The 27,612-nt window shown below is 42.7% G+C and overlaps 1 protein-coding gene across 4 annotated transcripts in view; it reads left to right on the forward strand.

Moving 5' to 3' along the window:
* The window catches only part of LOC131573362 (carbohydrate sulfotransferase 11), a 157,749-nt gene extending 130,627 nt beyond the window's left edge, over positions 1-27,122 (forward strand). For 2 of the 4 annotated variants that reach the window (XM_058827258.1, XM_058827260.1), the window contains exons 3-4: positions 22,256-23,034; positions 23,444-27,122. In XM_058827258.1, coding sequence (XP_058683241.1) covers positions 22,256-23,034; positions 23,444-23,528 — 864 coding nt within the window. In that variant the 3' untranslated portion in view covers positions 23,529-27,122. Of the gene's footprint in view, positions 1-22,255 lie in introns of all 4 variants that reach the window. The other 2 variants (XM_058827259.1, XM_058827261.1) reach the window with 1 other exon arrangement.
* The last annotated feature ends 490 nt before the right edge of the window (positions 27,123-27,612 follow it).

The following is a 27,612-nucleotide window of genomic DNA, read 5'->3' on the forward strand; positions in this document are numbered from 1 at the left end:
TTTAATAAAAACTATGACCTCATTCTCAACTTCCTTTTAAATGAGTTTCATTATTTTACTCAATATATTATTTATTCATGTATTCAAATATATTTATTCAGTGAAGGCAGAGATATTTTGATTAATTCAAAGACTAAATGTTCTGTACTTCTCATGCAAATTGGTGCAGAAAAAAAAAAGGTAAAACTCTCTTTGTACTCTGAGGGTTAAATGCATCATCAGAATGTAATGAATGCTGTTTGTGTGCAGTCAAGTGAGGAGTCATGTTATCATGAATCTCTCTCCATGGCTTTTATTATTATTATAGCAAAAAATAAAATTCAGCACGTGGGTTATATATCTGTTCAATGCTTATTTACAGACCCCATGTAGATGGGGGGAGTGATGGGTCAGATGAGCCTTGCCAGTTACTCAGGTATTGCAGGATGACTCCAGTATTTCTTTGCTATTAATTCTATAATTCTACCAACTTTGCCGTTCTCAGTTGAAATATAATAATTAAGAAAAAAACCAAAAAACAGCCTGCAGAGCAAGAGAAGTGGGATTTTCAAAAAGCACTCACCATTATAATAATTAATTCCCCACTGAAGTGGGGAGTTAATCTCATTGGCATGACTTGGGTGGGAGCAGAGCTCAGGCCAGCACTCAGCACTATTAACACACAGAGCAGTGATGTGTGGTAAAGTTTGCACAGCTTGACAATATGTCCAGGCTGAGGGAATTTCACCAGGGTAAGATTTTAAAGGAACTTTGGACCAGGCCTGTTATTTTCAACTAAAATCACTCATAGAATTTTCATAGACTGAATTTTGCTTAGGAAAAAAGCCTGGTGAATTTTGTTACTTTTGGTTTTCATATGTATTTGAGGGGCAATATGTGTACTTTTTAGAGCACAAGTCCTGAGGGACAAATATCTGAGGGAGCTGGGGTTGTTTAGGCTGGAGAAAAGGAGGCACACAGGGAACCTTTTTGTTCTCCACAAGTACCTGACAGGAGGTTGTAGCCAGGTGGAAGTCAGTCTCTTCTTCCAGACAGGAGGAAATGGCCTCAACTTGTGTCAGGTGAGTTTTAGATAGGATATTAGGAAAAATGTCTTTACTGAAAGGGTTGTCAAGCATTGGAACAGTCTGCTTGGAAAAGTGGTGGAGTTGCCACCCCTAAGGGGATTTAAAAGATGTGACCAACCTCAGTGTGCCCAGCTGGGTCTGGTGATGTAGATGATGATGATGAGGAGGTAGCAACCATGGGCTCTTCTCCAGCTGATGCAATCAATCCAGGGTCAAGGTCTGGATGCCCAGGGGTCAGGAAACCTTATTTTGCATCATCCAGATCGTGCTGTTCCCCCTGTCTATTCTGTGGCTCTTGACAGGAAGGGAAATGCTGGTATCACATTGCAGAGTAATTTTGTTGCATGATTCCCCATCTGGTGGGCCTGACAAGCAAACAAACACATCATGTCTGAGAGATGAACGTGGAATACATCCATATGGCCTGCTGTAATGCAGGTTACTGTTCACAGAATCACAGAATGGTTTGGGTTGGAAGAGACCTTGCAGATCACCTAGTTCCACCCCCCTGCCACGGGCAGGGAAACCTTGCACTGATTGCTCAATGTTGCGCCCAGCTTGGGTTTGAACACACGGTGTAATCCTGTCTCTGGTGCAAGTCCCAGTTGTGTGCTGGGCTGCCTGCCTTAAGGGCTGGAAATTTTAATCTGATCCCCTTCATAGATAAGGCTGGAAAAGGGTCCAAAGTAGTGGAAACCCAGTGCCTCTTTGCTGTGCAGTGACTGACAATGGTGTGGCCAGGCATTTTCCTGAGCACCATCCAGAACACTGCCTTTCCAACTGCAGGGTGAGAATTTCACTCTCAGGTCTCTGTACCCATCTTTCTCTCTCATGTTGGATTTGGTCCCCAAGAGGGAACCTCACTGACATGACCCAGTCCTCTGTGCATTATGGATCTGAAAGCAGAAATTTTGTGCTCAGATTCCCAGAGTCTGTGCATACAAAAAATGTCAGCCTGCTGCAGCCCTGCACAAATCACTGGTAGAAACAGGAAAGTGTTTGTTCCAGTTCTCCACAGATCAGCCTGTAAGCCCCTGCCTGGGTGTTCCCACATCCTTGCATACACCCCCAGACAATATTCTGGCTTGTAGCCATTGTGTACAATATGGAAATCAATGGGATTGTGTAATACAGAAATTCCCAGTGGAGGCACCGGTTACCTATGATAAAGTCCCCAGCCACTTAAAGACATGCTGCAGTTCATCTAAACCATGAAGTCTAAAGCAGCTAATCTTTTTGATCAAAATTAGAATATTGAAATAAGAGCATTCTTCTTTCACTTACGATATCTGTATTGCTCTATTTCATTAACAGGATTTTGCATTACTAGTTTTCAACATATGAAGGACAACAAGGCAGTAGCTGTTTGTGCATCTAATAATAGCTATGCTATATCAATAAGTTGAGGATATCCATCTGTCTACTGAAGCATGCCCTTCACATGGGATTTGCCCAAAATAAGAACTTGCTGTTCCAAAAATCTGGTTACAGAAATTGGAATGTTACTCAGAGCATGAAATAACTGCCTTGGCATGAACCTCCCATTGGCTCCTGGTGTCTGCAGAGGCAGAAAAAAATGACCTGCAAGGTTGGGAAAATGTCTTCAGGTCAGAACTTACCAACCCTCGATGTATCTATTATGCTTTTCAAAGCGAGAGATGTTAAAACAAACACCAGCACCAGAGAAGGCACCTGCAGAGGACTGTCAGTGTGTTGATCTAGACATCAGATTCTTCTCATCTGTTTGCAGTTCTCAGTCACATCACTGTGTAAACTTTCAGGATTGGATTCATGCTTAGGATATCAAAATACTTTCTTTTGTCTTTTTTTTTTTTTTTTCCCAATTCCTTCTGTGTGAAAACTTGGCTGTGAAACTTAATAATAAAACCCATGGGAAGCTGTCCTTATATTATAAATCTCCCTCATGTCAGTGGGACATTTGCTGAGCCCTCAGCAGGGTTCGTTGCGTCCTGCAAGAATTCTGATAACTTTCTCAGGTAGATATTTTCATAACTGCTGGACAGTTTCCATCATTTGAGACTGATGAAACAGAGCAACCCTGTAGAGGCATAGAGTCTGGAAACACTTGTAGATTTTTTTGTTTTGTGGGGGGTTTTTTTACAAAAAACTTTTATTCATTATCATTATGCAAAGTGGTGCTTTCCTCTGAAACTGCTGTTGATGCTCTACCCTAAGGTGTTTGAAAGAAAACCTCTTACACCTGGTTTTGTAATGACAAGAACATTTCTATAAAGAGGCAAAGCATGTTAATGTTATTTGTCTGTATTCCCACTGCTTCTCATTTTCTTTGCCTTTTACTTTGCATTTGCTTAGTTTTTCCATGATTTTAACTATTTATTGGAACAACACTTACTGGTCTCAGCTAGCAATCAGCCATTCTGGACATTGCAGAAACACAGTGGAGGAAATCCTGAATTCCTTGAAGTCACTGACAAGCTTGACATTAATTTTAATAAGGCACATGATCCAAGCCCCAGTCTTCTTGCAGTGAAATGTGGACTTCTTGCAGTGAAATGTGGACATGGTAGAAATTCGTGCTGTGCTTAATTCCAGCCTTGTCAAAGGCACATTTTTCATTGAGCACTGAGCTCAATAAGAAAATTGAGAAGTGTCATGCAGAAAGGGAAATACTGGACAAGAAACTGGGAAGGCTTTACTTTGATTGTCTTGTTATTTTGGTATATTTACTGCTTGCAGAAGCTGATGTTGATGACAGGAGACCAAAACACTCTTTGAGTGTCAGGCTTGGCTCTGCCACAGACTCACAGTGTCAAAATGACCAAGTTTCACATTTACTGGGCAGTGATCATGTTTCCATGCTTCACAGTGGGCCTGAGAGTTTGTAATTCTGGGGACTGCCCATGCTCCTACAGAGACATAAGCTGTCTGGTTGTTCACAAGTGTCCCTAGTGAAAGGCTGCTGCCTTCTAATTGTGTGACAGATGGGCTAATCATGTTTTTATTGGTGTTCACCTATTCGGTGTGCAGCAGTGAGAGCGCTGCTGAGTGCTCTTCCTTAATCTCTAGGTAAGGCACATGTTTTCCCTATTTACAGGTCTTGCTAAGTTAAATAGAAAAGATAGGTTGGTGTGACAATTGTACATTGTCTTGACTCAGACTTACAGCAGCTAAGCCTGGGAATAATCAGTGTTTTCTCTGCTTTGTTGAGCTGCAGAGGGAGCAATGCCTGATGACCACAACTAGAATTAGTTGAGTTGTTTCTTTTTTACAAGTCCTTTCAAATTTCACACAAGGTTCAGGAAGGTCATGAATGCACAGAAGGCAGGGCCACTAGAAAAAGTAAAATGATGGTGTCAGTGTGTGCATTTTAAAAACATGTCTATAAATTTCTCATCCAAAATTGTATTTGTTATTTTTCACAGTCACTGTATAGCTGTGAGCTGCCTATCAAATGACTCAGGCATCCTTGAGCATAAAATTTTGTTGTGTAAGTAACATCAAAAAGTCTTGTGGTGCTAGAGAACTTTTTTAGTCATCCCACCTCTGCCCAACCTGATTCCAGATGCAGAGCTTTTTACATCTCCATGAAGTGATATGTTACATCCCTAGCTGCATCCTCACAATTTCACATATCTGCACATTCTGTTAACTTTGCTAATTTGGCAGCAAACTTGTCAGATTGGCCAGTTCTGGGAAACCAGATGGTTAGAAATGCTTAAGGGTCCATGAGTCACCAAACACCAGGTTTTCCACAGACACATCCGTGAGTTTGGCTCTTCCAGTGTGGCTGAGCTCAGTGGATGGGTCACTGCCACTGCCTCTCCCTGGTCTGTCCCTGCTCTCCAGGTAGTTGGGTGACTTTGGGCAGGTGACAAGACCCACCCAGTGGCTCCAATACTCCTTTCCAATGGCAAGACAGGGAGAATTGGGCTCCTCTGTGGGCTTTTTGTCTGCCTTGGCTCCTGGCAAGGGATAACTCAGGACCCTTCTCCAGCTGCATGTCTTGCTCCCACTTACGGTGGCACTGGACAAGACCGTTCATGAGTCAACACCATAAAAAATTGCCAGGAGTTGGACACAGTCCGTGGACGTTCTATAAAAAAGTAATTATAGACTTTAGTGCTGAGTGCCACATCCATTTTTTCCTCTTCTGGGAGCCATTCAATAAACTTTATGTTCTGAGGTAGAGCAAAACTGTCATAGTTTAATGCAGTGTTTTATGTGTCTTCCCTGCACTCTAACACCTGATTGTTGCTAATAGCCCAGTGTGGATTTTCTTTTTCTTTCTAAATTATATTAATAGGTCTGAAATGCCCTGTGACTTGGAATTTCATTCTGGATGCTCACCCTTTCTTGCCCAGGAAGAAGCCATTATTTCCAGGAGTAGTTGCCTGTACAGATTTGCCTTTTCAGGTGATCAGCATCTATGTTTATACTCCTTTCACAGAACCATCAGGCTTTGTTAGTGCAAGTTCTTGGGCATAAACCAGAACAAACCATGCCTGGAAATTAAAATCAACCCTACTGAAAATGAAAACTCCATCCAAGAAACGCACATACAGAGCAACAAACTCAGAATTGAGGTTGTCACAGTGGTTTTCATTCATCTTTTTTTAACTGACACATTTCTACATTCATGATCTTCTGGCCACGGGTATATTTAATTTGGGGAGGGAAGGAAACAAACTTTAGCAGAAAATAATCAAAATAAATGCTTCTTAACAGAGGGGTGCATCAGGATTATAGCATACTTTACTCCCCTAAAGCAAATGTCCTTCAAAAACAAGACTAGGTGATGCATTAAATATGGCACACTATGATTCTCCACAGCAGGAAGCAAAAACATCTTTTCTAGCTCACAGCTCTGATGGGTGAAAATTTTCAAAGGCTTTAAGAAGCCACTGGTGCAGTAACTCTCATATGCAGTTTCAAAAGAAATAATCTCCATAACACTGCAGGTAACACTCCCTGACACCCCACACAAGGATTTGGGATGAGCCATCATCCTCTGCTGAGCAGGGAAGCTGGGTGACATCTGGCAGTAGCCCTTCTGCCCTATAGAATCTCTGTGTAACATGGTGGGAGCTATGGGATTTCTTGTGAGGGTGATAGTATTGGTACATGTCTCTTAACAGCATCAGAAATTACCAAGGAGTCAAATTTTCAAAGCATTTGAAAATCAAGAGGAAATTTTTATTAACTTCAATAGCTTTTGAACCAGACCTATATGTGGGGGTTTTTGTTTTGACATTGCCTAAGACTGGGGGAATTGGCTTTTTGATAGTACAGCACCAGATTGCAGGCTCTGCATCTGTGTTGTTTTTTTTTAATTCAGAACAACTCTGCTTTTATTAGATTTGTGTTATCTCTTATTTTACTATAATCTTTTTTGCATTTCATAAATATTAATTCCTCAGACAGTCTCTTTTGTTTAGTAGTTTTAATCTATCACAGAGTTTTCTGTTTTTCTTTCCTCTTTTCGTCCCAGAGAGATATTATCCTCCGCCATCAAAAACAAGAGTTTTTCCAAGGAAGCCCTTCAGCCCAGTCATGTAGGAGCAGTATTTTTGCTTGCTGTCATTTTTGTTTCCTTCTCTGTGTCCTTCCCCTTCACTGTCTAACACCAGTGCCAGGCTCTGATTTCACTTACTTTCTTGGAGGGGACAACTCTACCAATGTTGTATTTTCTCTTGTCATCCATGGACCGACATTTTAGACCATTAATTCATCTTTGCAGTGATGTGGAGGTACCCAGGCTGCTTTAGCAGACGCAGTTCAAACCCAGAGGGCTGTTCCCAGGCAGGCTGTGGTTTTGTTACTATTTGGAGGTTTTTTATGGGATTGATCAGACTGCTTTTTTTCCTTCACATTTTCCTTCACTTTCTTTGCCGTGTTTCTAGTTATTTTTAGTGTCAATGAGTAAGTTGTGGTAGGCTGACACAGGTAGGCAGAGTTGTAGGACCTCATTTAAGCTGTACCCACTAACTAGCTTCTTGATGCTACTTCTCCAAATTGGACTGGTTGGCTTAATATTGTCCACCTATTCCAGATAAACTCTTTGCTTCTCACCCTTCTCTGTCTGCACTACCAGTATCTAAAAAAAAAAATAAAATTCTAACTTTCATTTTTTGCTATGAGCTTTATAGATCAGTAAATGGTTTATGGTTTGTTTTTCCTTTTCATTGATTGATTCTCAGGGCTGTGGGAAACTCATATTATTAAATTAAAAAACAGACTAACACATGCAACCTTTCTATTTTGTACTTCAAGTGATTTTTTTTAAATCCTGGCACATCTTGGAGTGCTCTGACTGTGCTTCACTCTGATGACTTTATGTGAGATCTCAGTGGCATTTATGATAGTTGTTTTGATAAACAGAAAGCTATATGTGTTACTGCAGAACATGCTAAATATTTCACAAAGGGCAGTGCCAAATGCCTGTTACTGATTTCTCGTAGACACTAGATTGCTGTGGAAGTTACACCCAAAGGTGAATCTCCCCAATGCTGTTCAGAGAAGAAATGACAAGGGAAAGGTGTAAGCCTAAATGGAATGCTTTGCATATGTGTAATCTGCTGCTTCCAGCATTTTTTACTGGCAGTTTCTCAATCTGAATCTTGAGTTTAATCAGTTTACTTAACCTGTTTATAACAGAAAGGACTTGAAACCTCAGGGAGGACAAATATTTGGAGATACATCTTGTTCTGAAATTCTCCCAGAGCAGTACCAGGAACCAGGGCTGAAAAGTAAACCCCATTTCCCCTCTTAAGAAAAAGAAAATTGAAAGTACTGATAGCATTAGGTTGCCGTGTTGTCAGTTGCACTTGGATAGAGAAGAGATGTTGGAAGAGGACAAGGTTCAGCTTGTGAAGGTGGTAGAAGAATGGTGGCAGCAACACTGAACTGGTTCTTTGTGGTTGGCTTCTCACATCTGGAAAGCAGGGGTGATGCTTTAAAGTTTGCAGATTGAAAAAATACCAGGTAAATACTGTTATTTTTATCCCAGACCTTGATCTGCAGTAGTGGCTCCAGATGCATCTTCAGGAGAAGTTACCCATCCTGCCAGCACCTGCAGATCCCTCTGCAGTTTATCTGAGCTTTATTTGGGAATAAGCATTTATTCCCACTGAATATACATCTGTTGCCTTCAGTCCCTAAAGAGGCTGAACATGGCTAAAATACACCTGTGTTTTAGTGGAATCAGGTCTGCTCCAGTACCTCACCACCGCTACCTCACCACAGGGAGCTGAGAGATCTCAGTACTTCTAACAAACTGCCCTTTGAGGCTGCAGTGGTGTCCCTGAGATTGACTGATCTCAGTTGATCCACAAAAACTAAGTGGGGACCGGAGGATAGGAGAGGCCCAATTCTATCTGCAGTGGGTAAAGATGGAACAAAAATTATTGTTAGACTGATGTGCAGGCTCTTCATAGCTTAGGTGGCTGTTGAGCAGTTCAGGTTTTCTCAGGTAATCTTGGCAAGCGTTTTCTTCTCCTGGAATTAGTCCGAGTGAACCAGCAGTTTGTCCCTGCTCAGGTGTCCTTCTCTCTCCAGAGCTGCAGACAAGAGGACATGAATTGTGAAAAGCAAAACAGGGGCAGATGTTCTGCTCCTGTAGTAGCAGTAGCAGTGTATGGTAGCTGCTTTATCTTGGTCTCCTAACAATACATGTTTTGGAGCAGCATTCTACTCATCCTGTTCAACATCCATGTCTTCCTTTGAAAATGTTTGCATCTCCCCCACTCTTCTCCCAGCCCTCCCATGAGGTTTGAAAGTTTAGCTTGGGCTCCAGTGGTGTTGAGGGCAGCTTGCAGAAGGGGATGTTAAATGAAGAGCTGTCAAGGAGAGAGAGGGAGGGAAGAGCAGAGAGAGGCACAAGTGGAAAAGAAGCTCAGGTGGAAGGAAGAGTTAAAGCTACTCTTAAAATAAGTGGGATTACTTACTATATTATAATACTTATATATTATATTAAAATAGCTGGGATTAGACTCTCTATCACATTAACCAGGGTCTGAGTGAACACAGTGGTCTTAATAAGGTGAGTTAAGGGGCCATAACCACTTCTGAAGGGCACTGGGAAGAGGGACTGAAGTTGTGGGCTTGGAGTTGTGGTGCATAAAGAGAGGTGATGGAGAGCTAGAGTAAGAGAGTGCCTGGGAAAGAAGAATTAATTGAATGAAATTACAGTTTGTTCCTGGAAGCAGTGAATCCCATGTACCACTTTCCCCTGTGAACAAAGTTTATTTTTAAACAAAGCCAGAGATAAAGTTAGGTCATGAAGCAGGAAGTTAGTATCTCTAAATACAGTAGAAGAAGTTGGGAAGAGGCTTTGTGAGACTTCCCTGCTCGTGCTAGCTGGGATACACATCAGTGGAAGATACCCATGGGATGGATTGCAGGAATGGACATAGAGTTGCAAACAGCAGGTCAAAAGTGTCCTACAAATGGGCCTTTGTGCAGTGACCTGCTCCAATCAGGATCAACCATCAGAAGGGATTTAGAAACAACAGGATAAACAGACTTTTATGCAGTCAGTTTTATATTTGAAATGCAAAACTAAGACGGTCAAAAGCGGTTTGGATGCCACTGTTAATCCCTGGGTCAGCTGTGCTGATATATCTCATAAAAGACAGGATATGTTCAAAGAGCAAAATCCACTGTTAATTATCAGCATGTTTGTGGAGGCATTTGTGCCATGGAAGCACCCCCATGAGCAGAAGGGCACGGAGCACTTGGCAGCTCTCCCTGCCTTGAGAAGAAAGGCAGCGCTGCGGGTTGGAGAAACCTTGAGCTCTTCATTCATGGATCCAGTGGGTGGAAGCTCCTGCAGAGAGTCTAAAATGACAGCTCTCTTAGTAAGAAACTGTAATTTAGGTGTACTACTTCTGACAGGAATATCAGCTCTTCCTACATTATGTGAACTTGTCATTTTTCCCTGCTCCTAAGTCTGTGTCACCTGGCAGCTCTGGAGAAAGACAACCTCTATTCAATAAGCCAGAATATCTCCTACTGCTGGTGTTTCTCTGGAGCCATCAGACATCTCTGCTGTCTTGATTGAAATCATCAGGGAGGTGGCAGCAGTTCCAGGTACCGAGTGGGCACCATGGATGCTTCTCACACCACCCTACTAAGAAAAATCAGCAACAAGTGTGTTTTTTCCCTCCACTTGGCCACTGAATTTTTTCAGTCCTACCTACTTACATGTCAGAATGTGTTCTAGTGCTTCAGAACAGCCTGGGAGCACCCATTAGCCCTGGTCTGTCTGTGACCCACACAAATGCTTGTGCCATCTGGGTGCTTACTGCTTGGATGTGGGTAGGGATGCATGTACACATATCCATAGGTATGTATGGAGGGAGATGCATGCATTCCCGCTCAGCATCTTGGCATTATTTGTTCATCAAAGAGAAAATAAGCAGCTTCTGAAAGCAAACGTCCTGGGAGCCACAGCAGACCGGCAAGGGTGGGCAAGCAGAAGTCAGGGGTAGCTGGGCTACTGCCGGCCAAGCAGTCAGTTCCCCACAAACACATTGCCAAGGCTGCAGTAGCAGCAGGCAGCACAGCCAGTGTAAAGCAGCGGGCTCTGCAGCCCACCTGAGCTGAGGAGAAGCTGTCCTGCTGTGAGCAGCTGTCCTGCTCTGTGAGCAGCCTCGGGAGCCCCGCGGAGCAGGGAACAGGCCCTGCCCTGTGTGCGGACAGAGCCGCCCTGTTCCCCACGGCTGCGGCAGGCACGCCTCCACGGAGCACACGCTCTTGGCTCCCCTCGCTCTGCAGCTGAATGCCTGGACTCTCTCCTGGCTGTCAGACCACGTCCCTTCGGCCTGTGGGTTGGCACCTCCGCCTTGCCTCGCTGCTCGGGGAGAGGGGAGATGTTCCCGATCTTTCCGTGCCCTCCAGGCTCGCCAAGGCCGCTGCCTGGCCCTGCGGGCCTGCGAGCTCAGGGACAGCAGGGACCTGCTCCAGGGGCTGTGCGTGCAGAGCAAGAGCTGGCTGAAAACTCCGTCCTGGAGCTCTGCTTTCTTCCGATCTTTGCTGGCACGCTGTAGCTGCAGGTGGGATAAGGCAGATGACAGGGGTAGCAGAGCGAGGAAGAGGGAGCCAGCCCTTTCAGCGGATAGAGAGGCTGGCATGCCTTCAGCATCCGTGAAAGGAGCAGAGAGCAAGGAGACACTGCTTGGCTGCAGGCAGAGAAGGATCCCAGAAGCCTGAGCTCAGAGGGCCTTTTCTGCTCATTTTCTTTGGGAAGTTAAAATAGAATGAGCATTAAAAAAAAAACAGAGAATAAGATGATGTGCAATTTCTTTCAGGCTGTAGAACAGTTTGAAAAAAATAGCTGCCATTTAAATACTAAGAATTTGTTCTTCTATTGTAAAGCAATATTTAGTATGCAGTCCCTAAATAGATCTGTTATTAGATGAGACAGAGAACCCTTAGAAATCACAGTAAACACAGCTGTAGAGGTGAGGAAAATGAATAAGGCATCATACTAATATTTCTACCTTCTAGTTGTCTTGAATGGCTGATGAAAGGGACTTTTAACATCGTCCTCATGTTCTGATGTAGGAAGAATTAATGTAGCAAGTCAGATGCTTAAAAATGCAACCAAGTCAACCTAGGCTTGTCAGGATTTAAAGAAGAGGTGTATTTTCTGTTCTTTCATTTCTGTGCTGAGCATGTAGAAGAACCCAGGAGGACTGGAAGTTTCCAGCAAGGGCCTGGTGGTCAGATCCAGAGAATGTTGGATATTGTCTGTGTGGAGCTGGCACAGTGGGTGGATCATGTTGGCATTTGGGAAGAGGTGTCTGGTGGCCAGCTGGGAAAGCAGACTTATGCACGTGCTCTTTGCTTCCCAGAGGAGCCTATGGTAGAATCACTTGTGGTTGGCTATGGCAGTGGATTTGTTTTGGTGCATAAAGACTGAAACAGCTGGGGGTTTTAACAAAAACAGAAAATACTGAAAAAGAAAATTATTTCCTATTCTGTGTCATGGTTCATCTTCTGACTTTTGTCTTGATCCCTCTTTGGGCCCAATCCTGACAGAATTATAGTTGGGCTAAAGGACTACTGCTGGCTTGTTTGGGACTGAGCATCCCTTGGCGTTGGAGTTGCTGGTGTTTGTCTCAATAAAGAATAAATCAGACCTAGGAAGCTATAGATGAAACAGGCTTTTTGTGTTAACCCAGAATCTTATTTCTGTGCTACATTCTGCAGCAAGAAAGTTTCCTGGGGAGCCTGTTGTAATTAAGATTATAAATGAATATATAAATATATATAAATGTATATATGTATATACATATATACATATATATAAATATATAAATATATATAAATGTATATGTGTATATATATATATAAATATATATATATAAATGTATATGTATTTTAGTATAAGAGGACTTTTGTCTTTTCAAACATGAGGTCATCTAATTCTTTTTGTACAGCAGCAGAAAGGTGAAGAGTTTCCAGTTAACTGTAATTAAGGCCATGGAGCATGAGCAACCCTGGTTAGTCACCTTCTGTGAGCATTAGTGAGCAGCACAGTCAAACATGCCAGAAAAAATTTCCTTAGAACAGCAAGGTTCAGTCTGAGCACAATAAAACATTACCAGGGGGAAGTAAAATAAATTCAGTGTTAATTTGTGATAGTTTAGTTGAGGAGAAGAAAATCATTATCCAAAGGGTTTAGGTATTTTTCAAGTCTGTGCCAGGATGAATTCATCCAGATCATTACAAGAAAAGAGAGCCTTATTGAGATAGATGAAATCTGGTTTTGTTTCTGACACTGACCTGCTGGGAGGGTGAGATTAGCTCTCTCTTCCCTGTCCCCTCTGGACCTTGGCACCATCCAGTCAGACAGAAGCAAGGCTCACAGGGCAGAGCTTACAGCAGAGTTATACATGAGCAGGCATCAGCACTCCCACTTCCAGCCTCATACCTTAAAAATAACAACACAGCATTTCTTGGTGGGGGCCTGAACCTGCATCCCTGACCCACAGGAGCAGCCTTCACCTGACCTGCCCAGAGATACTGGAAGGGACATTGCACTGTGTCCCATTCCAACCAAATGCCTGCTTGGGCTGAGGAACAGCTAAAAAACATGCTAAACACATAATTGTGGGGTTCCCCTCTCCTTGAGCACGTTAAAGCCCATGAATTATATGTAAGGAAGCCAGCTATGCAGCAACTCTCTCCTGTTTCTCCTATTTGGGTTTCAAAATCTCTGGAGCAATATTGGTGTGCTGCACACTGAGTTAAAAATTGGAAACATATTACTCTGATTTAGCGTGGGACCAAGTAAATTGTATTCACTTAAAATAGCAGATATCCTGCTGAGAAAAAAATAAGTATTTCTACTCAACTGTGTGACACCTAAGCTGCAGCCCGGAGGTACAGGAGGAGGATTTGTGTTACTGAGAAATCCATAAATGTTGGCTGCCAGGTCAGAGCTGCTGGGGGGAACAGGGCACATGTGTGCCAGGCAACTCCAGGCATCCAGACCTCCTGCATCTCTTCCCCACATCCTGTGCAGGGTTTCACACCAGCTCCTGTCTGGTCTCTGGCCACCCTGGAGCTGGGTGGTGTTGCCTTTTCCTCAGGGAGGTTTCATTCACAGCACTGACTGGGCCCTGCCTGTATAGCTCTGCAATGTTTGCTGAAAACCTTGCTCCTGGAGTCTGTGGAATACTGAGGTTTATGACAGTGAGCTTAGTTTACAGAAGCTACCATCCCACATTTGCAAAGCTTGAAGGACCTGCAAGACAGCACCTGCCTGTGTGGTGGGATAATTTGAGTCCCTCTCCCTTCTTGGGCCAATGGATGTTCTCAATGCTGGGCATTCCTCATTCTGTTTCAGAACACACATACCTTACCTTTCTGTTGGGATTTATCCTGTATCTGAGTCTCACTCGTTTAGCTCTGTTACTACTTGTCCTAACCAGACTGAGTTCAAATTATTCCTTTCTTCCTTGTGCAATTTCTTATGTATTTTTGTATTTATGTATCTACTCTTCCCTGTTTCCCCACTCCACCCAGTTTATCTCATCCCTGCAACCACAGCTCCTTGCAACAGAGAAACAAATGTCAGATTTTCCATTGTCTCCTAGATGCCGCCTATGTTAAAATGTTGTTTCTTACTCTGTTTTTTAAGGGCTACTCCCAGCTCCACCCTGGCTGACTCCATGTGTCCCCAGTCCAGTGCTCCTCCTGGTGCATCATTTGCTGATGTCCATGGCATGCCTTTTCCTAACCAGTCCTCAAGTCTTTCATTGAAAATCTTACCTACAGCTCCCACAGTAAAGATGTAATAGCAGAGTGCAGCAGCTACAGGTCACTTGCTTGGCTTTGAGCTTCCCAATCCATGTGCCTGTTCCTGAGCTTGGGTTGTCCCAGTTAGTGTTTCATCTGTGTCCCGACTGTAACCTGGCAGTTGTGAGAAAACAAGTGGAAGCCTCTTTGACCCTGTCTGCACTCCCTGGTGACTTGGAGATAGTTCTGCAAGCCTGGCCCTTTCCCAAGCACCCGTGGGCAACAGTAGTGTATCTTTGGGAAAGGAGGGTTGGAAGGACAGTGGTTGTGTCCCTGTGTGTTACAGGTTCCTCACACAGGTCTGGAGAGCGCGAGCTCAGCCCCAGACATCAGACATGTGCACATCTGTCTGTGTGTGTGTGTACTGGAGGGGAAAGGACAGAGAGTTTTCATTTTAAAATTAAATTCATACAATAGACAGACCTTTCAGCTTTTTTATGCAAACAGTGATTTATTGCTGCACTTAAAGAATGAGCCAGGAGCAAACAGATTCATCACGCGCCATCCTTTCACGGCAGAGCGGCAGCGAGCAGCTGTGGTGGCGGTGCAGAGAGGTCAGGTCCCATCACAGAGCCTCTGCCATGGGAAGGCAGCACAGCTCCATCACCCTCACCCCACCATGGCTGCTGAGGTCCCAGCCTGGGGTTTCATCCATTTCTTCTTGTTGTGAGAGGAAAAAAAAAATTTAAAAAATTGACCATCTATTGCCCTTCTCCCACTTCTTTTCTTTGGCTGCTGGAAAGACAGAGCAAAGTGCCCTTTGTACACGCAACACAAAGCTCCAAACTCATCTTCTATATATTAAATCCCAATAAACCACCAGCATGCAGATTGCTTGCCTTAAGTGTTCCCAGCTCAAGACTTAGCCAGCCCTCCTTGCAGATTTCTTACCTCTTGCATGTATTGCACTTAAACTCAGTCCCTTCAGTTTTGCCTGCCCTGTGTTGGTAATATGTCCCCAGAGCTTCAGAACAGCAACATGCATAACAACACATCCTTCATCCTCAATATGGCCAGACCATAGGTCTTTCTGCCTGATCTTCCTGGGGACTTCCAACTTTTCCCTCTCCTTGTTCAGAGGAGACACTTTATAAGATGTATTGTCTTATTAGCCCCAAACCCAATGTACAGGATGAGTCCTGATACCAAATTGTTCCTGTTAGGGAGAATGGGAATGGACAGGCTTCCCAAGATGCTTGGGATTATATAGGAGAAGGTGGCTTTGGAAGGGATCTGGCTCTTTTCTTCCTGTATCCGTATCTTGTTGTGTAACAGAGTTTTAGCCTGATTAAAAAAGCTGGTTTTCATATACAGCTGTGCCATTTGGTGTCAGTCTCTGACTTTTCAAGATTTTGCATTATTTAGTCTCCCTGTGGTACTTCACTTTCTCTACAAGATGAAAAGGCCAGTACTTAATGACCTAGTTGTGAAGTTTTCCCAGGAAAGTACCAGCGTCTGTGGCTGCATGTGTGTCTGTTGCCAGGTTTTGACTGGTTCTGTGTATGTTTTTTTTCCTAGCACCCTTGTGGTACTTGTCTAGTAGCTGGGCAAAGAAGAGTGAATGCCAGAGTTGATGTGGGTTTGGGGTTTAATGAAATCATTGTGGTCCCCACAGTAATGCTGAATTATCTCACCCTTCTCTGCTGTACCCTTCTCTGAGTGCACACAGACACACACGGACCAAACTGGGAACATGCAGAGAGGAAGGAGGAAATGTATGAAGCAGTTCAGGATTTTTGGCAATACAGTATTAGCAGCTACTGTGTATGGCTGTTTCCCTTTCAAGAGCTTTGATACTTCTTTTCATAGCCCTGGTGCATTCTCTGCAATGGGAACTGAAAATTGTGTGGTTATCTTGGTTTGCAATACAAAGAATTGAAAAAAAAAAGCATATTCAGCTTAATCTTCTCTGTAGGGCAGTAGGCTCAATGCATGAAATGGAGAAAATAAGACAGCTTTGTAATATTTCAAGTTTCCTTCAGAGGATATAATTTGCTCCTAAAATGTTCTCACTTGGTAAAAAGGCTCCTAAGTTAATATTAGTTTTATCTTCAATTATCCAGCCACTCTGTAGAGACATTTTCTTAGCAAATTCATATTTCAGTTTGACTGTCCACAAGTTTTCAGGGAAGATGTTAAGCATTTCCATCTCTAGGACACACAGTGAACTTTCTCTGAATGAATATTAATTTTTGGTGTGCGACTCATTTGAGTGCTCAACGTTTTTCAAAAAGTTAAGTCAAAAATAATATGCTATGAAATGTGAAGTAAGTCAAAGTATGAAAAGTCTCAAAGCTATTACTTTAAAAAAAAATTTTGCAGTTCAGGTCAGCTTAATAAAATCCCTTTTTTTGAAAATTCAGTTGTTCTTTTAGATACACTGTTTTGATTTACACAGCTACATTGTCTGTCATCTGTAGAAATCTGCACAGAGTAATAATTATTTGTGATGATTTGAGAAATGCTTGGACTGTCAAGTATGAAAAATTGCTGGTTCCCCATTATTGTCTAATGCTGAACATTTTTAAGAATACAATCTAGAACTTGGTGTATAGCACATATGTACACTAAATAGGGGAGTTACAGATGCAAATTGTAAAAGCCAGGTCTTAAAATAGTCTAAACTATGTTTGAAACTTCAAGGTTCTCCATCAAGGTTGCAAGAATCTTATTCACACCTTTCATGCAAAAACAGGATTGGAAACATGCTTTGCATGTAACCTCATGCTCAAAAATCCCCCACCCTTTTAGCATCTGGGAAAACAAAAGTAATACTGAAAGACATGCTGTATATTGAATAACAAACACCTCCTAGAACTCAGATAGTGTAATTGATGGGCTGAGGAAGGAGAGCTGATAATAACAGAGATTTCAGATAACTGTCTCTCTCAGTGTCACACAACCAGGACCATTAGTGCCACCTATAGTTAGTCTGTCTGACAGTTCTCACTTTAGGACCTTTCTTTCTGTGTATTCTGAGGCTGCTACACACACCCCTTCTGAACAAATACTGTTAAGAAGAATTTGGTGGAGGGGAGCTCAGGTTTTAACAGTGCTGGATAGACCCAGCTGGGTGTCAGCTGTTTTTTAATTGATGGACCACAGATGAGGGGAACTCTGCAGCAACTTGCACAGTTCTAGCATAGGACACAAACCAAACTTCCAAACGCGAAGGTAACTGAAGAATTAAAGGCAGATGCAAAGTCTTTGTTAAGGCAAAATTTAAGAGAAAAAGCAATTTATCAAGGATTGGGCCTGCAAAAGCCATTGACAATATTTATCCTCTTTATTCCATGTTAAACTAATTTGGATAATTTTGTCCTTCAGTCTGCCATGATCAAATATCATGCTAGCAGTCCCAGCATAGGCTGGTTGTGAGCCTGGTTACAGTAATACAGAACTAGCTGCAGGCAATGCAATAGAAGTAAACAAAACCCTGCCTGGTAAATGTGGAGGGTACTGCTTTCCACCATATTTTTTATAGTGAGACAGAATTTAATTAATGGGCTTTTTCAGTGACACTTCAGTATTTCCATCCTTCTATTAAAAAACAGCTTGTAGTGCAGATACCTGTGAATTGAATTAATCTTTGCACCTGGTTTTCAGTACACTACTATATTCAGGGGGAAAAAAAATTCCCTGTGTTTGAATCCATACTTGCTGCTTGGCTGTCAGGCTTGGAAAGGTCTGCAAAGATTACTTTATCCTGCTGTGCCTAAGTAACCAGAAGGAAATACCTCCCATCTCATTACTCTGGTTTACCTTGAATAACCTTTGCCTGTAATGAGTTGATGACTGCCAGTTGGTCAGCATATGCATTTCTGGTCAGTATATTCTCTAGTGCTCTCCACAAAAAACCCTCCTGCCCCTGCTGCACACACACACCACCACCTTCCAGTGAACAGGACATCCACATGGGCACAGTGTGCTGGACTTTCCTCCCTTGTTGTTACTTTGGGACTGATGGAGATGAGAAGCTTCTGGGATCAGAGTGTCCCCAGCCTACTTTTTTCTTTTCCTTCTTTTAGTGCCACTGAGCTTAGAAGTCTCCCGCTGCTCATGTCGCTTCACTGTTCAACTTGGTTGCTGCATCAGAAAAGGAAGGAAAGCTTTGATCTTGACATGCCCTTCTTCTCTGTCCCCCTTTACTACTTCTGCAGGAAAACAAAAACATGATTAAGTGCATCTCTGGTGTCAGTTCTCTCAGGGAAGAACAGCTGCTTTTATTCGATGTCTTCCCAAAACCTTTAATGCCCTGATGAAGTCCAAGGTGAGCTGTCAGAGGACACACCTGAGCACTGACATTATCACCATCCCCACACTGCTCTCAGGGTAATCTGCACACACGTTTAAAAGTGTCCTCTCCCAAATTGGATTTAGGCCATTACTTATTGTGGTTTCTAGAACTGAGGGGTCAGCAGGGACCTCTGCTAGTGAGCACAGGCACAGCCATCAGTGTCCAGGCAGCTGCACACTCACGACTCTGCTGTAGCCACATGTGTTACAGCTTTGGAGGAAGAGAGTCCATGACTTTAATTTTTTGTCTTGTCCTTCACCATCATTCCTTGGATCTTCTCTCTGGCTGCTTAAATTTGTGGGGTATATTTTCCTCATTAGCTGTGAGCACATTTGCACTTTTTCCCTGGCCAAGTGGACCTCTAGTTTAAACAAATGTGTTTCCAGTCTCATTTAAATTTACCGTTTCTCAAGTTCCCCTCACCAGCTTCAGGATGAAATTGTTATGTGGCCTAAAAGCCTTGCCTGTAACTTTAAATGAGAAGGAACCATATTGCCATCAGATAACTCACTGTTAATGCATAGTTTCAAAATACTAAATTGAAAACGCTCTTATGATTACCTTCCATGGTGCTGTAGACTCTAGGGGCCACAGAGCATGTCCTGTGTGCAAAGGAGAGTTTGGTGGTTCTTTCAGGATTCCATAAAAGGCTGTCAGGTGCCTTACCTGACCTTTCACTAGAGCAGGGTGTAGGTCAGCTCTTCCAGAGTACATCAGGTGTGTTAGTCAGCTGCAGAAGAAATGGGCTTTGATACACTTGGCATTGTTCTAAGACAGTCACTAGATTGGCCTTTTTATTTTTTTTTTTGTTTGTTTTAGTAAACTGAAGTCAGTAGCATAGAATAAAAAGGAAGTGCAGCTTTCTATTTCCTGCATGGCCCTTCATCCATCAGCCATACCAAAGGGTGCTGTCATTGATGAGAACTAGACAATCCCTTTTGCTGTTGCATTGCTATTTAATATGCATTCTGTGTGCCCCCAGGCAGGCCAGAACACATGCACAGCTCACCCTAGGGTGTTGCTGTATACTTAGCAAATGTAGATTTATGCCATTTCTTCATATTTTTTTCCATGTTAAAAAGAGTGAGAGGAAAGTACCACTTGAAAATGCGCAAGTGTTATCTTCTAAATTAATTTAATGTAGTACAAGCTCATTGGTAATTGCAAATACTAAGGCTGCGTTTTACCCCTTACTCTAAATGTCTGAAAATCTCATTAATGTTAATGGATGGGGGAAAAGTGCTTAGCCTGTTGATGGAGGACTGAAATCAGGAGCAAAGCACAGCTCTACAAAGATTCATCTGCGGATTAGGGTCTGAAGCAACCATTAGATTATCAAATCTAACCTTCTATCTAATACAGACCATAGAATCTCATCCACTTAATTCTGTATTTATCCTAAGAACAGCCCCAGAAAATCAAATACAGTGCATTAACATATTATAATGTAGCAGTATATTCAGGCATTTCTTTCTTGTTTTTTTACTCTAAAACCTGGGGCAAACAACTCTCCTATGCTATTTGTTTTTTGATGAAAATCTGCAGGAGGAGAGATTTCAGCTTTTTATCTGCAAAGGAGAATTTGTATGTCTGTGTGTTTGCATAGGGTTTTGTTTAGCTTGTTGGAAATTATTGACTGATAACTAACCAGTATAGAGCTGGTTGAGATCCATTACTTCTGTTTTGCTCTGAGGATATCAGAAATTGAAATAGGGATTTTTTATTATTATTTTTTTACAGAAAAAGTAATTTTCTTGAAAAATGTGTGGTCCCTGACAACTATTTTCTAACATCTAATATGGAAACTCCCTGCCAGTCAGCTTTCCTAGGAAGCACAAAGCACATTTCACATCTGACTTCTCATCTCTTTAACATAAAACTCTCCTTGAAGTGCACCTGGGAGGTATCCAGGGGGATACCACACACACACAAAAGACAAGACAAGCCGTCTAAAGGAGCTGCTCTGGGCTACTGCACATTTTAACCACTAGCCAGCATTTTACTGAACAGAGGGGCAAAAGAGCTGAGGAAAGTATTGGGGGATTCAGAGGATAAGTGGTGGGTGGCACTGTGCAAAATACAGAGGTCCCACGCTTGGCACATACACACTCTCTTAAGAAAAAAGTCCTCCTGCTCAGAGCTGCACCAGCCCCTTGGTGTTGCTCATCTCTTGAAAACATTTCTCTGCAACCCACCACAGTCCAGAGAGAGGGAAAGTCCCTTGTTCACATGGTGCAGAAGCTTTTGCTGCCCCTTGGGTGAGTAAAACTTGGGCTCTTAGTGCTTGTCTGCAACAATGCTGTTTCTATTTCCTTTCTCTCCAAAGCTCAGAAATCCCACAACTGGCTTGGTCCCATTTTGGAGTTTCATTTGGGTTTTAACTCTAAAGTTCATTTGGATTCTTTTATTTGAGTTTTGACAGGTGTTTTAAATATGAATCATGGCTAAGTACTGCTATTGAAAGCAGAGATTTGACCCATGACTGCAGGAACTGGAGGTTCAGTATGACCTCCCAAGCTGGTGCAAAACTATTTGCCAAGGACAAAGGGTTTTGCCTGGCATGTACTCGTCTTGTCTGGTTACTGGCCCCTGTAACCAAAGGAACACACAGCAAGTGTGTAGAGCCTACATTGCCTCAAATACTTCTCTTCAGTGTCCTGTGATTCATGTTAATTCAACAAGAAGGTACAAGATAAATACTTCTGAAAGACTCAGCATACAAGAAGTAATCTCAGACCTCCTTGCCTATCAAATAGGAAGGTCAATACTTGCCTTAATTCTCATCTTTGAGGCTGACTTAATTATTGAGCATAAGGCTCTTGAAATTCACAGGTAAATGGTTTTAAATAAATGTAAATAACATTACTAAAATCTTCCCACTGTTGCTTTGATGCAGTTTATTCTCAATAAGTAATAAGGTATTTGTAGCAGTGAGGATAGGGCTGCACAGCAAAACCCTGTGCCATGCAAAGACACTTCTGAATAACCAAACACAGGAGCCCTGCACTGGCATGGTCATCATATCTGAATGAATTTTTCTCTTGGAGAGTAGTAGGAATATCCATGGGCTTCATTTATTCTGGCCATAGCTGTAAAAGCCATATTCAAGGCCTTAGCTAAGCAACAAGCCATGACTATTAAATTTTCTAACCTAAAAGACAACAGCAACAAGAACACACACTGTTTACATTTTGTCAATTTTTCCAGTATCTTCCTATCCCATCTCGGCAGCAAAAGGTCCAACACTGCTGTAGCTGTGGGTTGGACTGCAGAGTGAAGGTGAGATTTGTTTTCCAGGCCTAAGAGAAGCACATCTCAGGATGAGGGCTCTGTAAATACACTTGCCACCATGCTGTGTGAGCACTTGTGCTCCTTCATGTTGTCTTCAAAGCAAAGCTCTGGATGCTCCGTGAACAGCATTTAATCAGTGTGTATCAAGAAGTCTGGAGACAAAATCTTCTAGAATAGTATCAGTTGTAGTCAGCCACACAGTGAATTAATCCATGCAAGGAAAGATCTGCTTCTCTGTGAATTTGTATAATAAGCAAAAAAGGCATTGAGTTTCCCAGCCCTTGACCTACTGGTGCCTGTGCTTCCTTTGCAGTTGTCCAACACAGCAATTCTTCATCAGATCAGGCGAGATCAAGTGACAGACACGTGCCGAGCAAACAGCGTGTCCAGCAGGAAGCGCCGTGTGCTGACACCCAACGATCTCAAGCATCTGGTTGTGGATGAAGATCATGAAATGATCTATTGCTATGTTCCCAAAGTGGCCTGCACAAACTGGAAGAGAGTCATGATGGTTTTGACGGGAAGAGGCAAGTACAGCGATCCGATGGAAATCCCGGCCAACGAAGCCCACGTGTCTTCAAACCTGAAGACCCTCAACCAGTACAGCATCCCAGAGATCAACCACCGCTTGAAAAACTACATGAAGTTCCTCTTTGTTCGCGAGCCTTTTGAAAGACTGGTGTCAGCCTACAGGAACAAGTTCACCCAGAAGTACAACACTTCCTTCCACAAGCGATACGGCACCAAAATCGTGAGGCGCCAGAGGAAAAACGCAACCCAGGAAGCTCTGCGGAAAGGTGATGACGTGAAATTTGAAGAGTTCGTGGCTTATCTCATCGACCCACACACCCAAAGAGAAGAGCCCTTCAACGAGCACTGGCAGACTGTGTACTCCCTCTGCCACCCTTGCCACATCCACTACGACCTCATAGGAAAGTACGAAACACTCGAAGAGGATTCGAATTACATTCTCCAGCTGGCGGGAGTAGGCAACTACCTGAAATTCCCCACCTATGCAAAGTCTACGAGAACTACTGATGAAATGACCACAGAGTTCTTCCAGAACATCAGCTCCTTGCACCAAACGCAGCTGTATGAAGTCTACAAACTTGATTTTTTAATGTTTAATTACTCAGTGCCAAGCTACCTGAAATTGGAATGAGGGATGGGTTGGGGGGAAAGAGGGGAGAGAAAGCCTGTTTTATTTAAGATTTTTATTTGTCATAATAAATATGGAGAATGGGTTATTTTGTAAATTAATATTTTCTTTTTTTGAATGATGCTGCGAGCAGCACAGTCAAAATTATTTAAATCAACTGTAAGAAAGGACAGCTCTCTTTGCAGGGTAACAGGATTGTGACGATCTAGCTGTAGAAATTAATAATACTGCTACACTGTTTAAACAAATGTTAATTGTGTTCTGGTGAATTTCATTGATCTTGCATTCCTCCAGTTCTAATTAATGTTATTTATACTTATTTAAAACATTGTCTCTTGGTAGGTTTCACTTCAGCAGCAGAGATAAGGTAACGTGGACAAAAGGAGTCTGGTTTTGTGCTTTCCTCGATCGAGCTTGTTCTGGGTAATAATATTCTTCCATTAGCCATTGATGCGGGTAAATACATGAATGGTTCTGGATAACACACGCTTTGAGAAAAGTGGTGAAAGTGAGTTCTTTAGAAAGTGATGTGGCACTCAATACCAGTACAAAATCTATCTTTCTAGGCCCAAAAAGGAAAAGTATCTCAGATTTGGGTAGATTCATGATATCTAAAACCCATGACTGAAAGAAATGTGAATGTGTTGCTTAGGAAGAGAAACCATAAATTTTTTTAAAGTCGTAATGAGTTTATGGAGAATATGACTATTCTCACTGTATCTTAATTTGAAGCCTTCCAGCCCAAATGAATTTAGGATGGTCTATCAGAAAAGAATCAGCATTTGGAAAGTGACTGTAAGAGATTTTTTGAATGCCTAAAGCAATTGGCATTGACTTAATTTATATCCAGGATGGAGCTGTGGGGACCTCCATCCTCTTCAAGTTGTGCCTCCCTAATTGATCCTAAGATGGGCAACCAAAACTGTCTGGAGAGACACTGGTCATGGTATGTTGCTATAAACAATCTGAGCATGTCATTTGAAAATTCAAAAAGACATCTTCATGTTGATTCTCTAAGCATGCAAGGCAATAAAAAAGGTCAAATCTTCCTACATGCTGGTTTCATGGCTTTTTCCAAGGGAGAAGAAGAAGTCTTTTTTTAGTTGATGCCTAAATGCCAGGAATTGACAGGAATTTTTCTAAGTTCAGTGAGTTAGAAATTTATCTAAGTCATCTCTAGTGTAAGACCATGACCTTTTTCCTTAAGGGGAATGTCTCAGTAGCAGTTGTCTTGTGTTTAACAGCTTTTTGGGATGGCAGATTGTTTTGGGTAAGCAAATAGTAATCTATACAGAGCAGATAAACAATGAAAAATGGGATTTCAGTGTGGATCTGTTAGCCAGCTAATGGGAGCAGGAGTTCAAGCTTCTCCAGATGTTTGCTTCAGTTGGATGCAGGTGAGGGAATGCTCTGTAGCCACCTCAGTGCCCACAGGCAGCTGGTGGGCAAAAGAAGGCATAGGCTAAATCGAGGCACTTCTGAAGATATAAAATCTGTTTTAAAGTTGATACATGGTTAAAAATGGGGGATTTAACTTGCCTGCATGTCAATCTTATGATCAAAACAAACTCTTTCAAAAATGACTGATGATTTAAACAAACTCAGCTGAAGGTAGAGCTGTTTTAACAGTATCAGAGCCAGATCCTGAAAAATGTCAAATTGTACAGTAGCCAGTAATTTTCACTGAATTATATTAGTTTCCAGGATACAGATGTGATTAAAGAAGAAAAATAGTTTGCATTTTATTTGATAAAAAATAAGTTGCTGAACAAATCTCATTGAAAAAGAAATTAACATAACAAACAGCAACTGAAGTCCTTTTGCAATTGGATTTGGTCTTAGGCAGGACTCGGGTCATTAATTTTTCTATCATACCATACAAATAAATCTCTTATCCATTCTGGAACAGCCACAGTTTTCATAACCCAGGCTCTATTTATAACCTGGAGCGCTGGGCCAGTGGCTGACAAGAGCCTGGCTGGCTGTGTCTGACCCCTCTGAATTCCTGATCCATTGCTGATTGCTGGATGTTGTTTTACTTTAAAGCAGTTTAGTCTCATTTAGAGTATGTGGAGCTGTTGCAAGTGCCTCACAGTGTGCCCTGGCTCTCCTATGTTCCCAGTTCAGTGGTTGTAGGTTTGTTAAAAAAACAACTGTCTGAGGCAGGTTCCTCTTTTCCCCCCCACAATACTTCCTCCAAGCTCTTCGTGTGCTTGTATTTTGGTCTTGCATCCCACAGTGCTCATATTTTGGTCCAATTTTCTTCTCAGTTAGCTGTTAACTCATCCAACAGAATGTGATGTGATTTTTTTCATTTAAGTCAAAAGTTGCTTCAGAAAGTAAATATTTAAAGAACAGGGTGTGCTTCCCCCTTTCTTTTTGTAGTTTTCTCTGGCATCATCACCACATTTTTATGTGTTCTGAAATATTCTCTGTAGTTTCACAACTTTGGAGACACAAAACCTCTATATGGTAGCTGTGATAGAAAAGCTTTAGGTGAAAAATGCCTTCAGGTGATCTGAGGGGTGACTGTTGCTCCAGCTGGGATTTTTAGCAAAAGCTTTGGGTTGGATTACCCAAATTCTGGCTCCCCACAAAGGACAGCTCTATAGGTGAACGCTCAGCACAGAGGAGGCTTTTATGTGGACTTCAGTGGGTGCTTGAAGTCACTTGCTTTTGAAAATCCTTGATCCCAAACTACTACAACCTGGCTATTTAGTGTGTTATATCTGTTTTGAGGTGCCGTGAATGGGCTGTAGATGTGTGTTTAAAATGAACAGCTGACATGCTGGATCTGGTCTGTCCTGTGCAGTGAGCAGCAAGCCCAGCTCAGAGCAGAATGACAGATGTTAAGGAATAGCCATTTCTTTTGGTCTATTGGGTGTACTGTTTTGTCTGAGGCAAAAAAATCTCTTTCCACTGCAGCCACACAGGAGGACGTTCAGGGTTGTTCGTGCTCGTATCAGTGAGCTGGCAGCCACCTGGCAGTGGGGGGCAGCCAGGGGACCGGGTTGGTTTTACCCTCTAACTCTTTGCTGGGTTTCCCAGCTGGAGGAGAAGAGGGGCCAGTCTGCTCTGGAGTTTTGCCTCTCTCCTGGCTCCATTTCTGCTGTGGCCGCAGCTGACGCTGGGAGACAAGCGGGCAGCACGGAGCCACAGCAAAACGTAAAATACAGACGTGCCTGTGGGGCTGCAAGGGCCACCCAGGAAGCTGCTGTTGTAGAAGGGTGTGCATTAATTATGTCGAGTAGTGATGAGCACAGAGGACCCAGTGGGGGAATTCCTGTTCCCCACCTCTGTCCCCAGCCCCCTCAAATCTGCTGGAGCAGTGACCCTCGTGTCTGATGCCTCCCTGTCATTTGGCAGGGCCAGCGCTGAGCCCAGCAGTGCTGGTGGCTCTGTACTTGGCACCATACCCACAGCTGAGGGGTCATTCCCCCCAAATGACCCCAAACACCTCAACCTGGAGTGCAAGGCTGGATTTGGCCCATCTGAACGTGGTGGTGACTCCTGGGTGGTGGGATGTGCCCCAAACCTGGCTCAATCCGTGCTTCAGCCTCTTCATAAACCACGTCCATTATGACAGAAATGTGCAAACTGCCTGAACCATGCGCTGTGAAAGACAAGTGAAATAAATAACCCACAAGCAGAAGTGCTTTTAGAAGTAAGTTGACCCCAGATGTTTTAGGGTTTCACTGTAGTCTGCTGCACTTTTCAGGTACAAAAAGGGACTGTCCTTACTATTACTCTTGTTACAGAGAGTGTTATTTTCTTACATGCATGCACAATACAATGTGTACGAATAATTTAACATCAATGTGGGGTTGGATTTTTTTTTTTTAACCTATTTGTATGCAGTAGAAGGCTTGTTGTAGAAAAGTATCTCCTCATACTTAAATATACTGTTAATAAAGAAAAAAAAGATAAATTATACATTGCCAACACAAGTGTGAACTGCTCATGAATCTTTCCTTAAAAAAGCCATTCAAGCCTGATTATTTTTCTAAGTAACTTCAATTAAATTGAAGAAAGAAAATTCCTCTCTGTGTGCTTTATTTATGGCTCATGCTTTCAGGATGGATTTTTCAGGGTGGGATTTTTGTCTTCACAGCTTTGCTTTCTCACCTGCCTTATTGTATATTGTAGGCAGGACACACAGAAAACTCCAAATTATCTACTCCTGTGGAGCAGGAGAAATCCCTTGGTGGAGTGGGGGTCAGTGGGCGGAGCAGCCAAGGAACTGAGCCCAGGCAAGGGGGAACCAGCAGCTGCGGAACTCAGCCACAGAGGGAGGGAGCTGGGGGCTTTTGAAAATCACATTTTGAAAATTGAAATCACATGCACACAAACTCAGAAACTTCCATTTTTGGGGTAATGGAGTGAAAAATGGCCTCCTTGCACAGCCCTTGGGTGCACAGCTTTTGGGTGATTTCCTTCATTGCTTGTAAGATAGTGGGAAGGAAAGACCCGTCCCTGATACTGCCAGGGAGACTGACAAAATTGGATTTGCA

Source organism: Poecile atricapillus, chromosome Z (assembly GCF_030490865.1).
Source record: "Poecile atricapillus isolate bPoeAtr1 chromosome Z, bPoeAtr1.hap1, whole genome shotgun sequence".
NCBI classification, from domain to species: Eukaryota; Metazoa; Chordata; class Aves; order Passeriformes; family Paridae; genus Poecile; species Poecile atricapillus.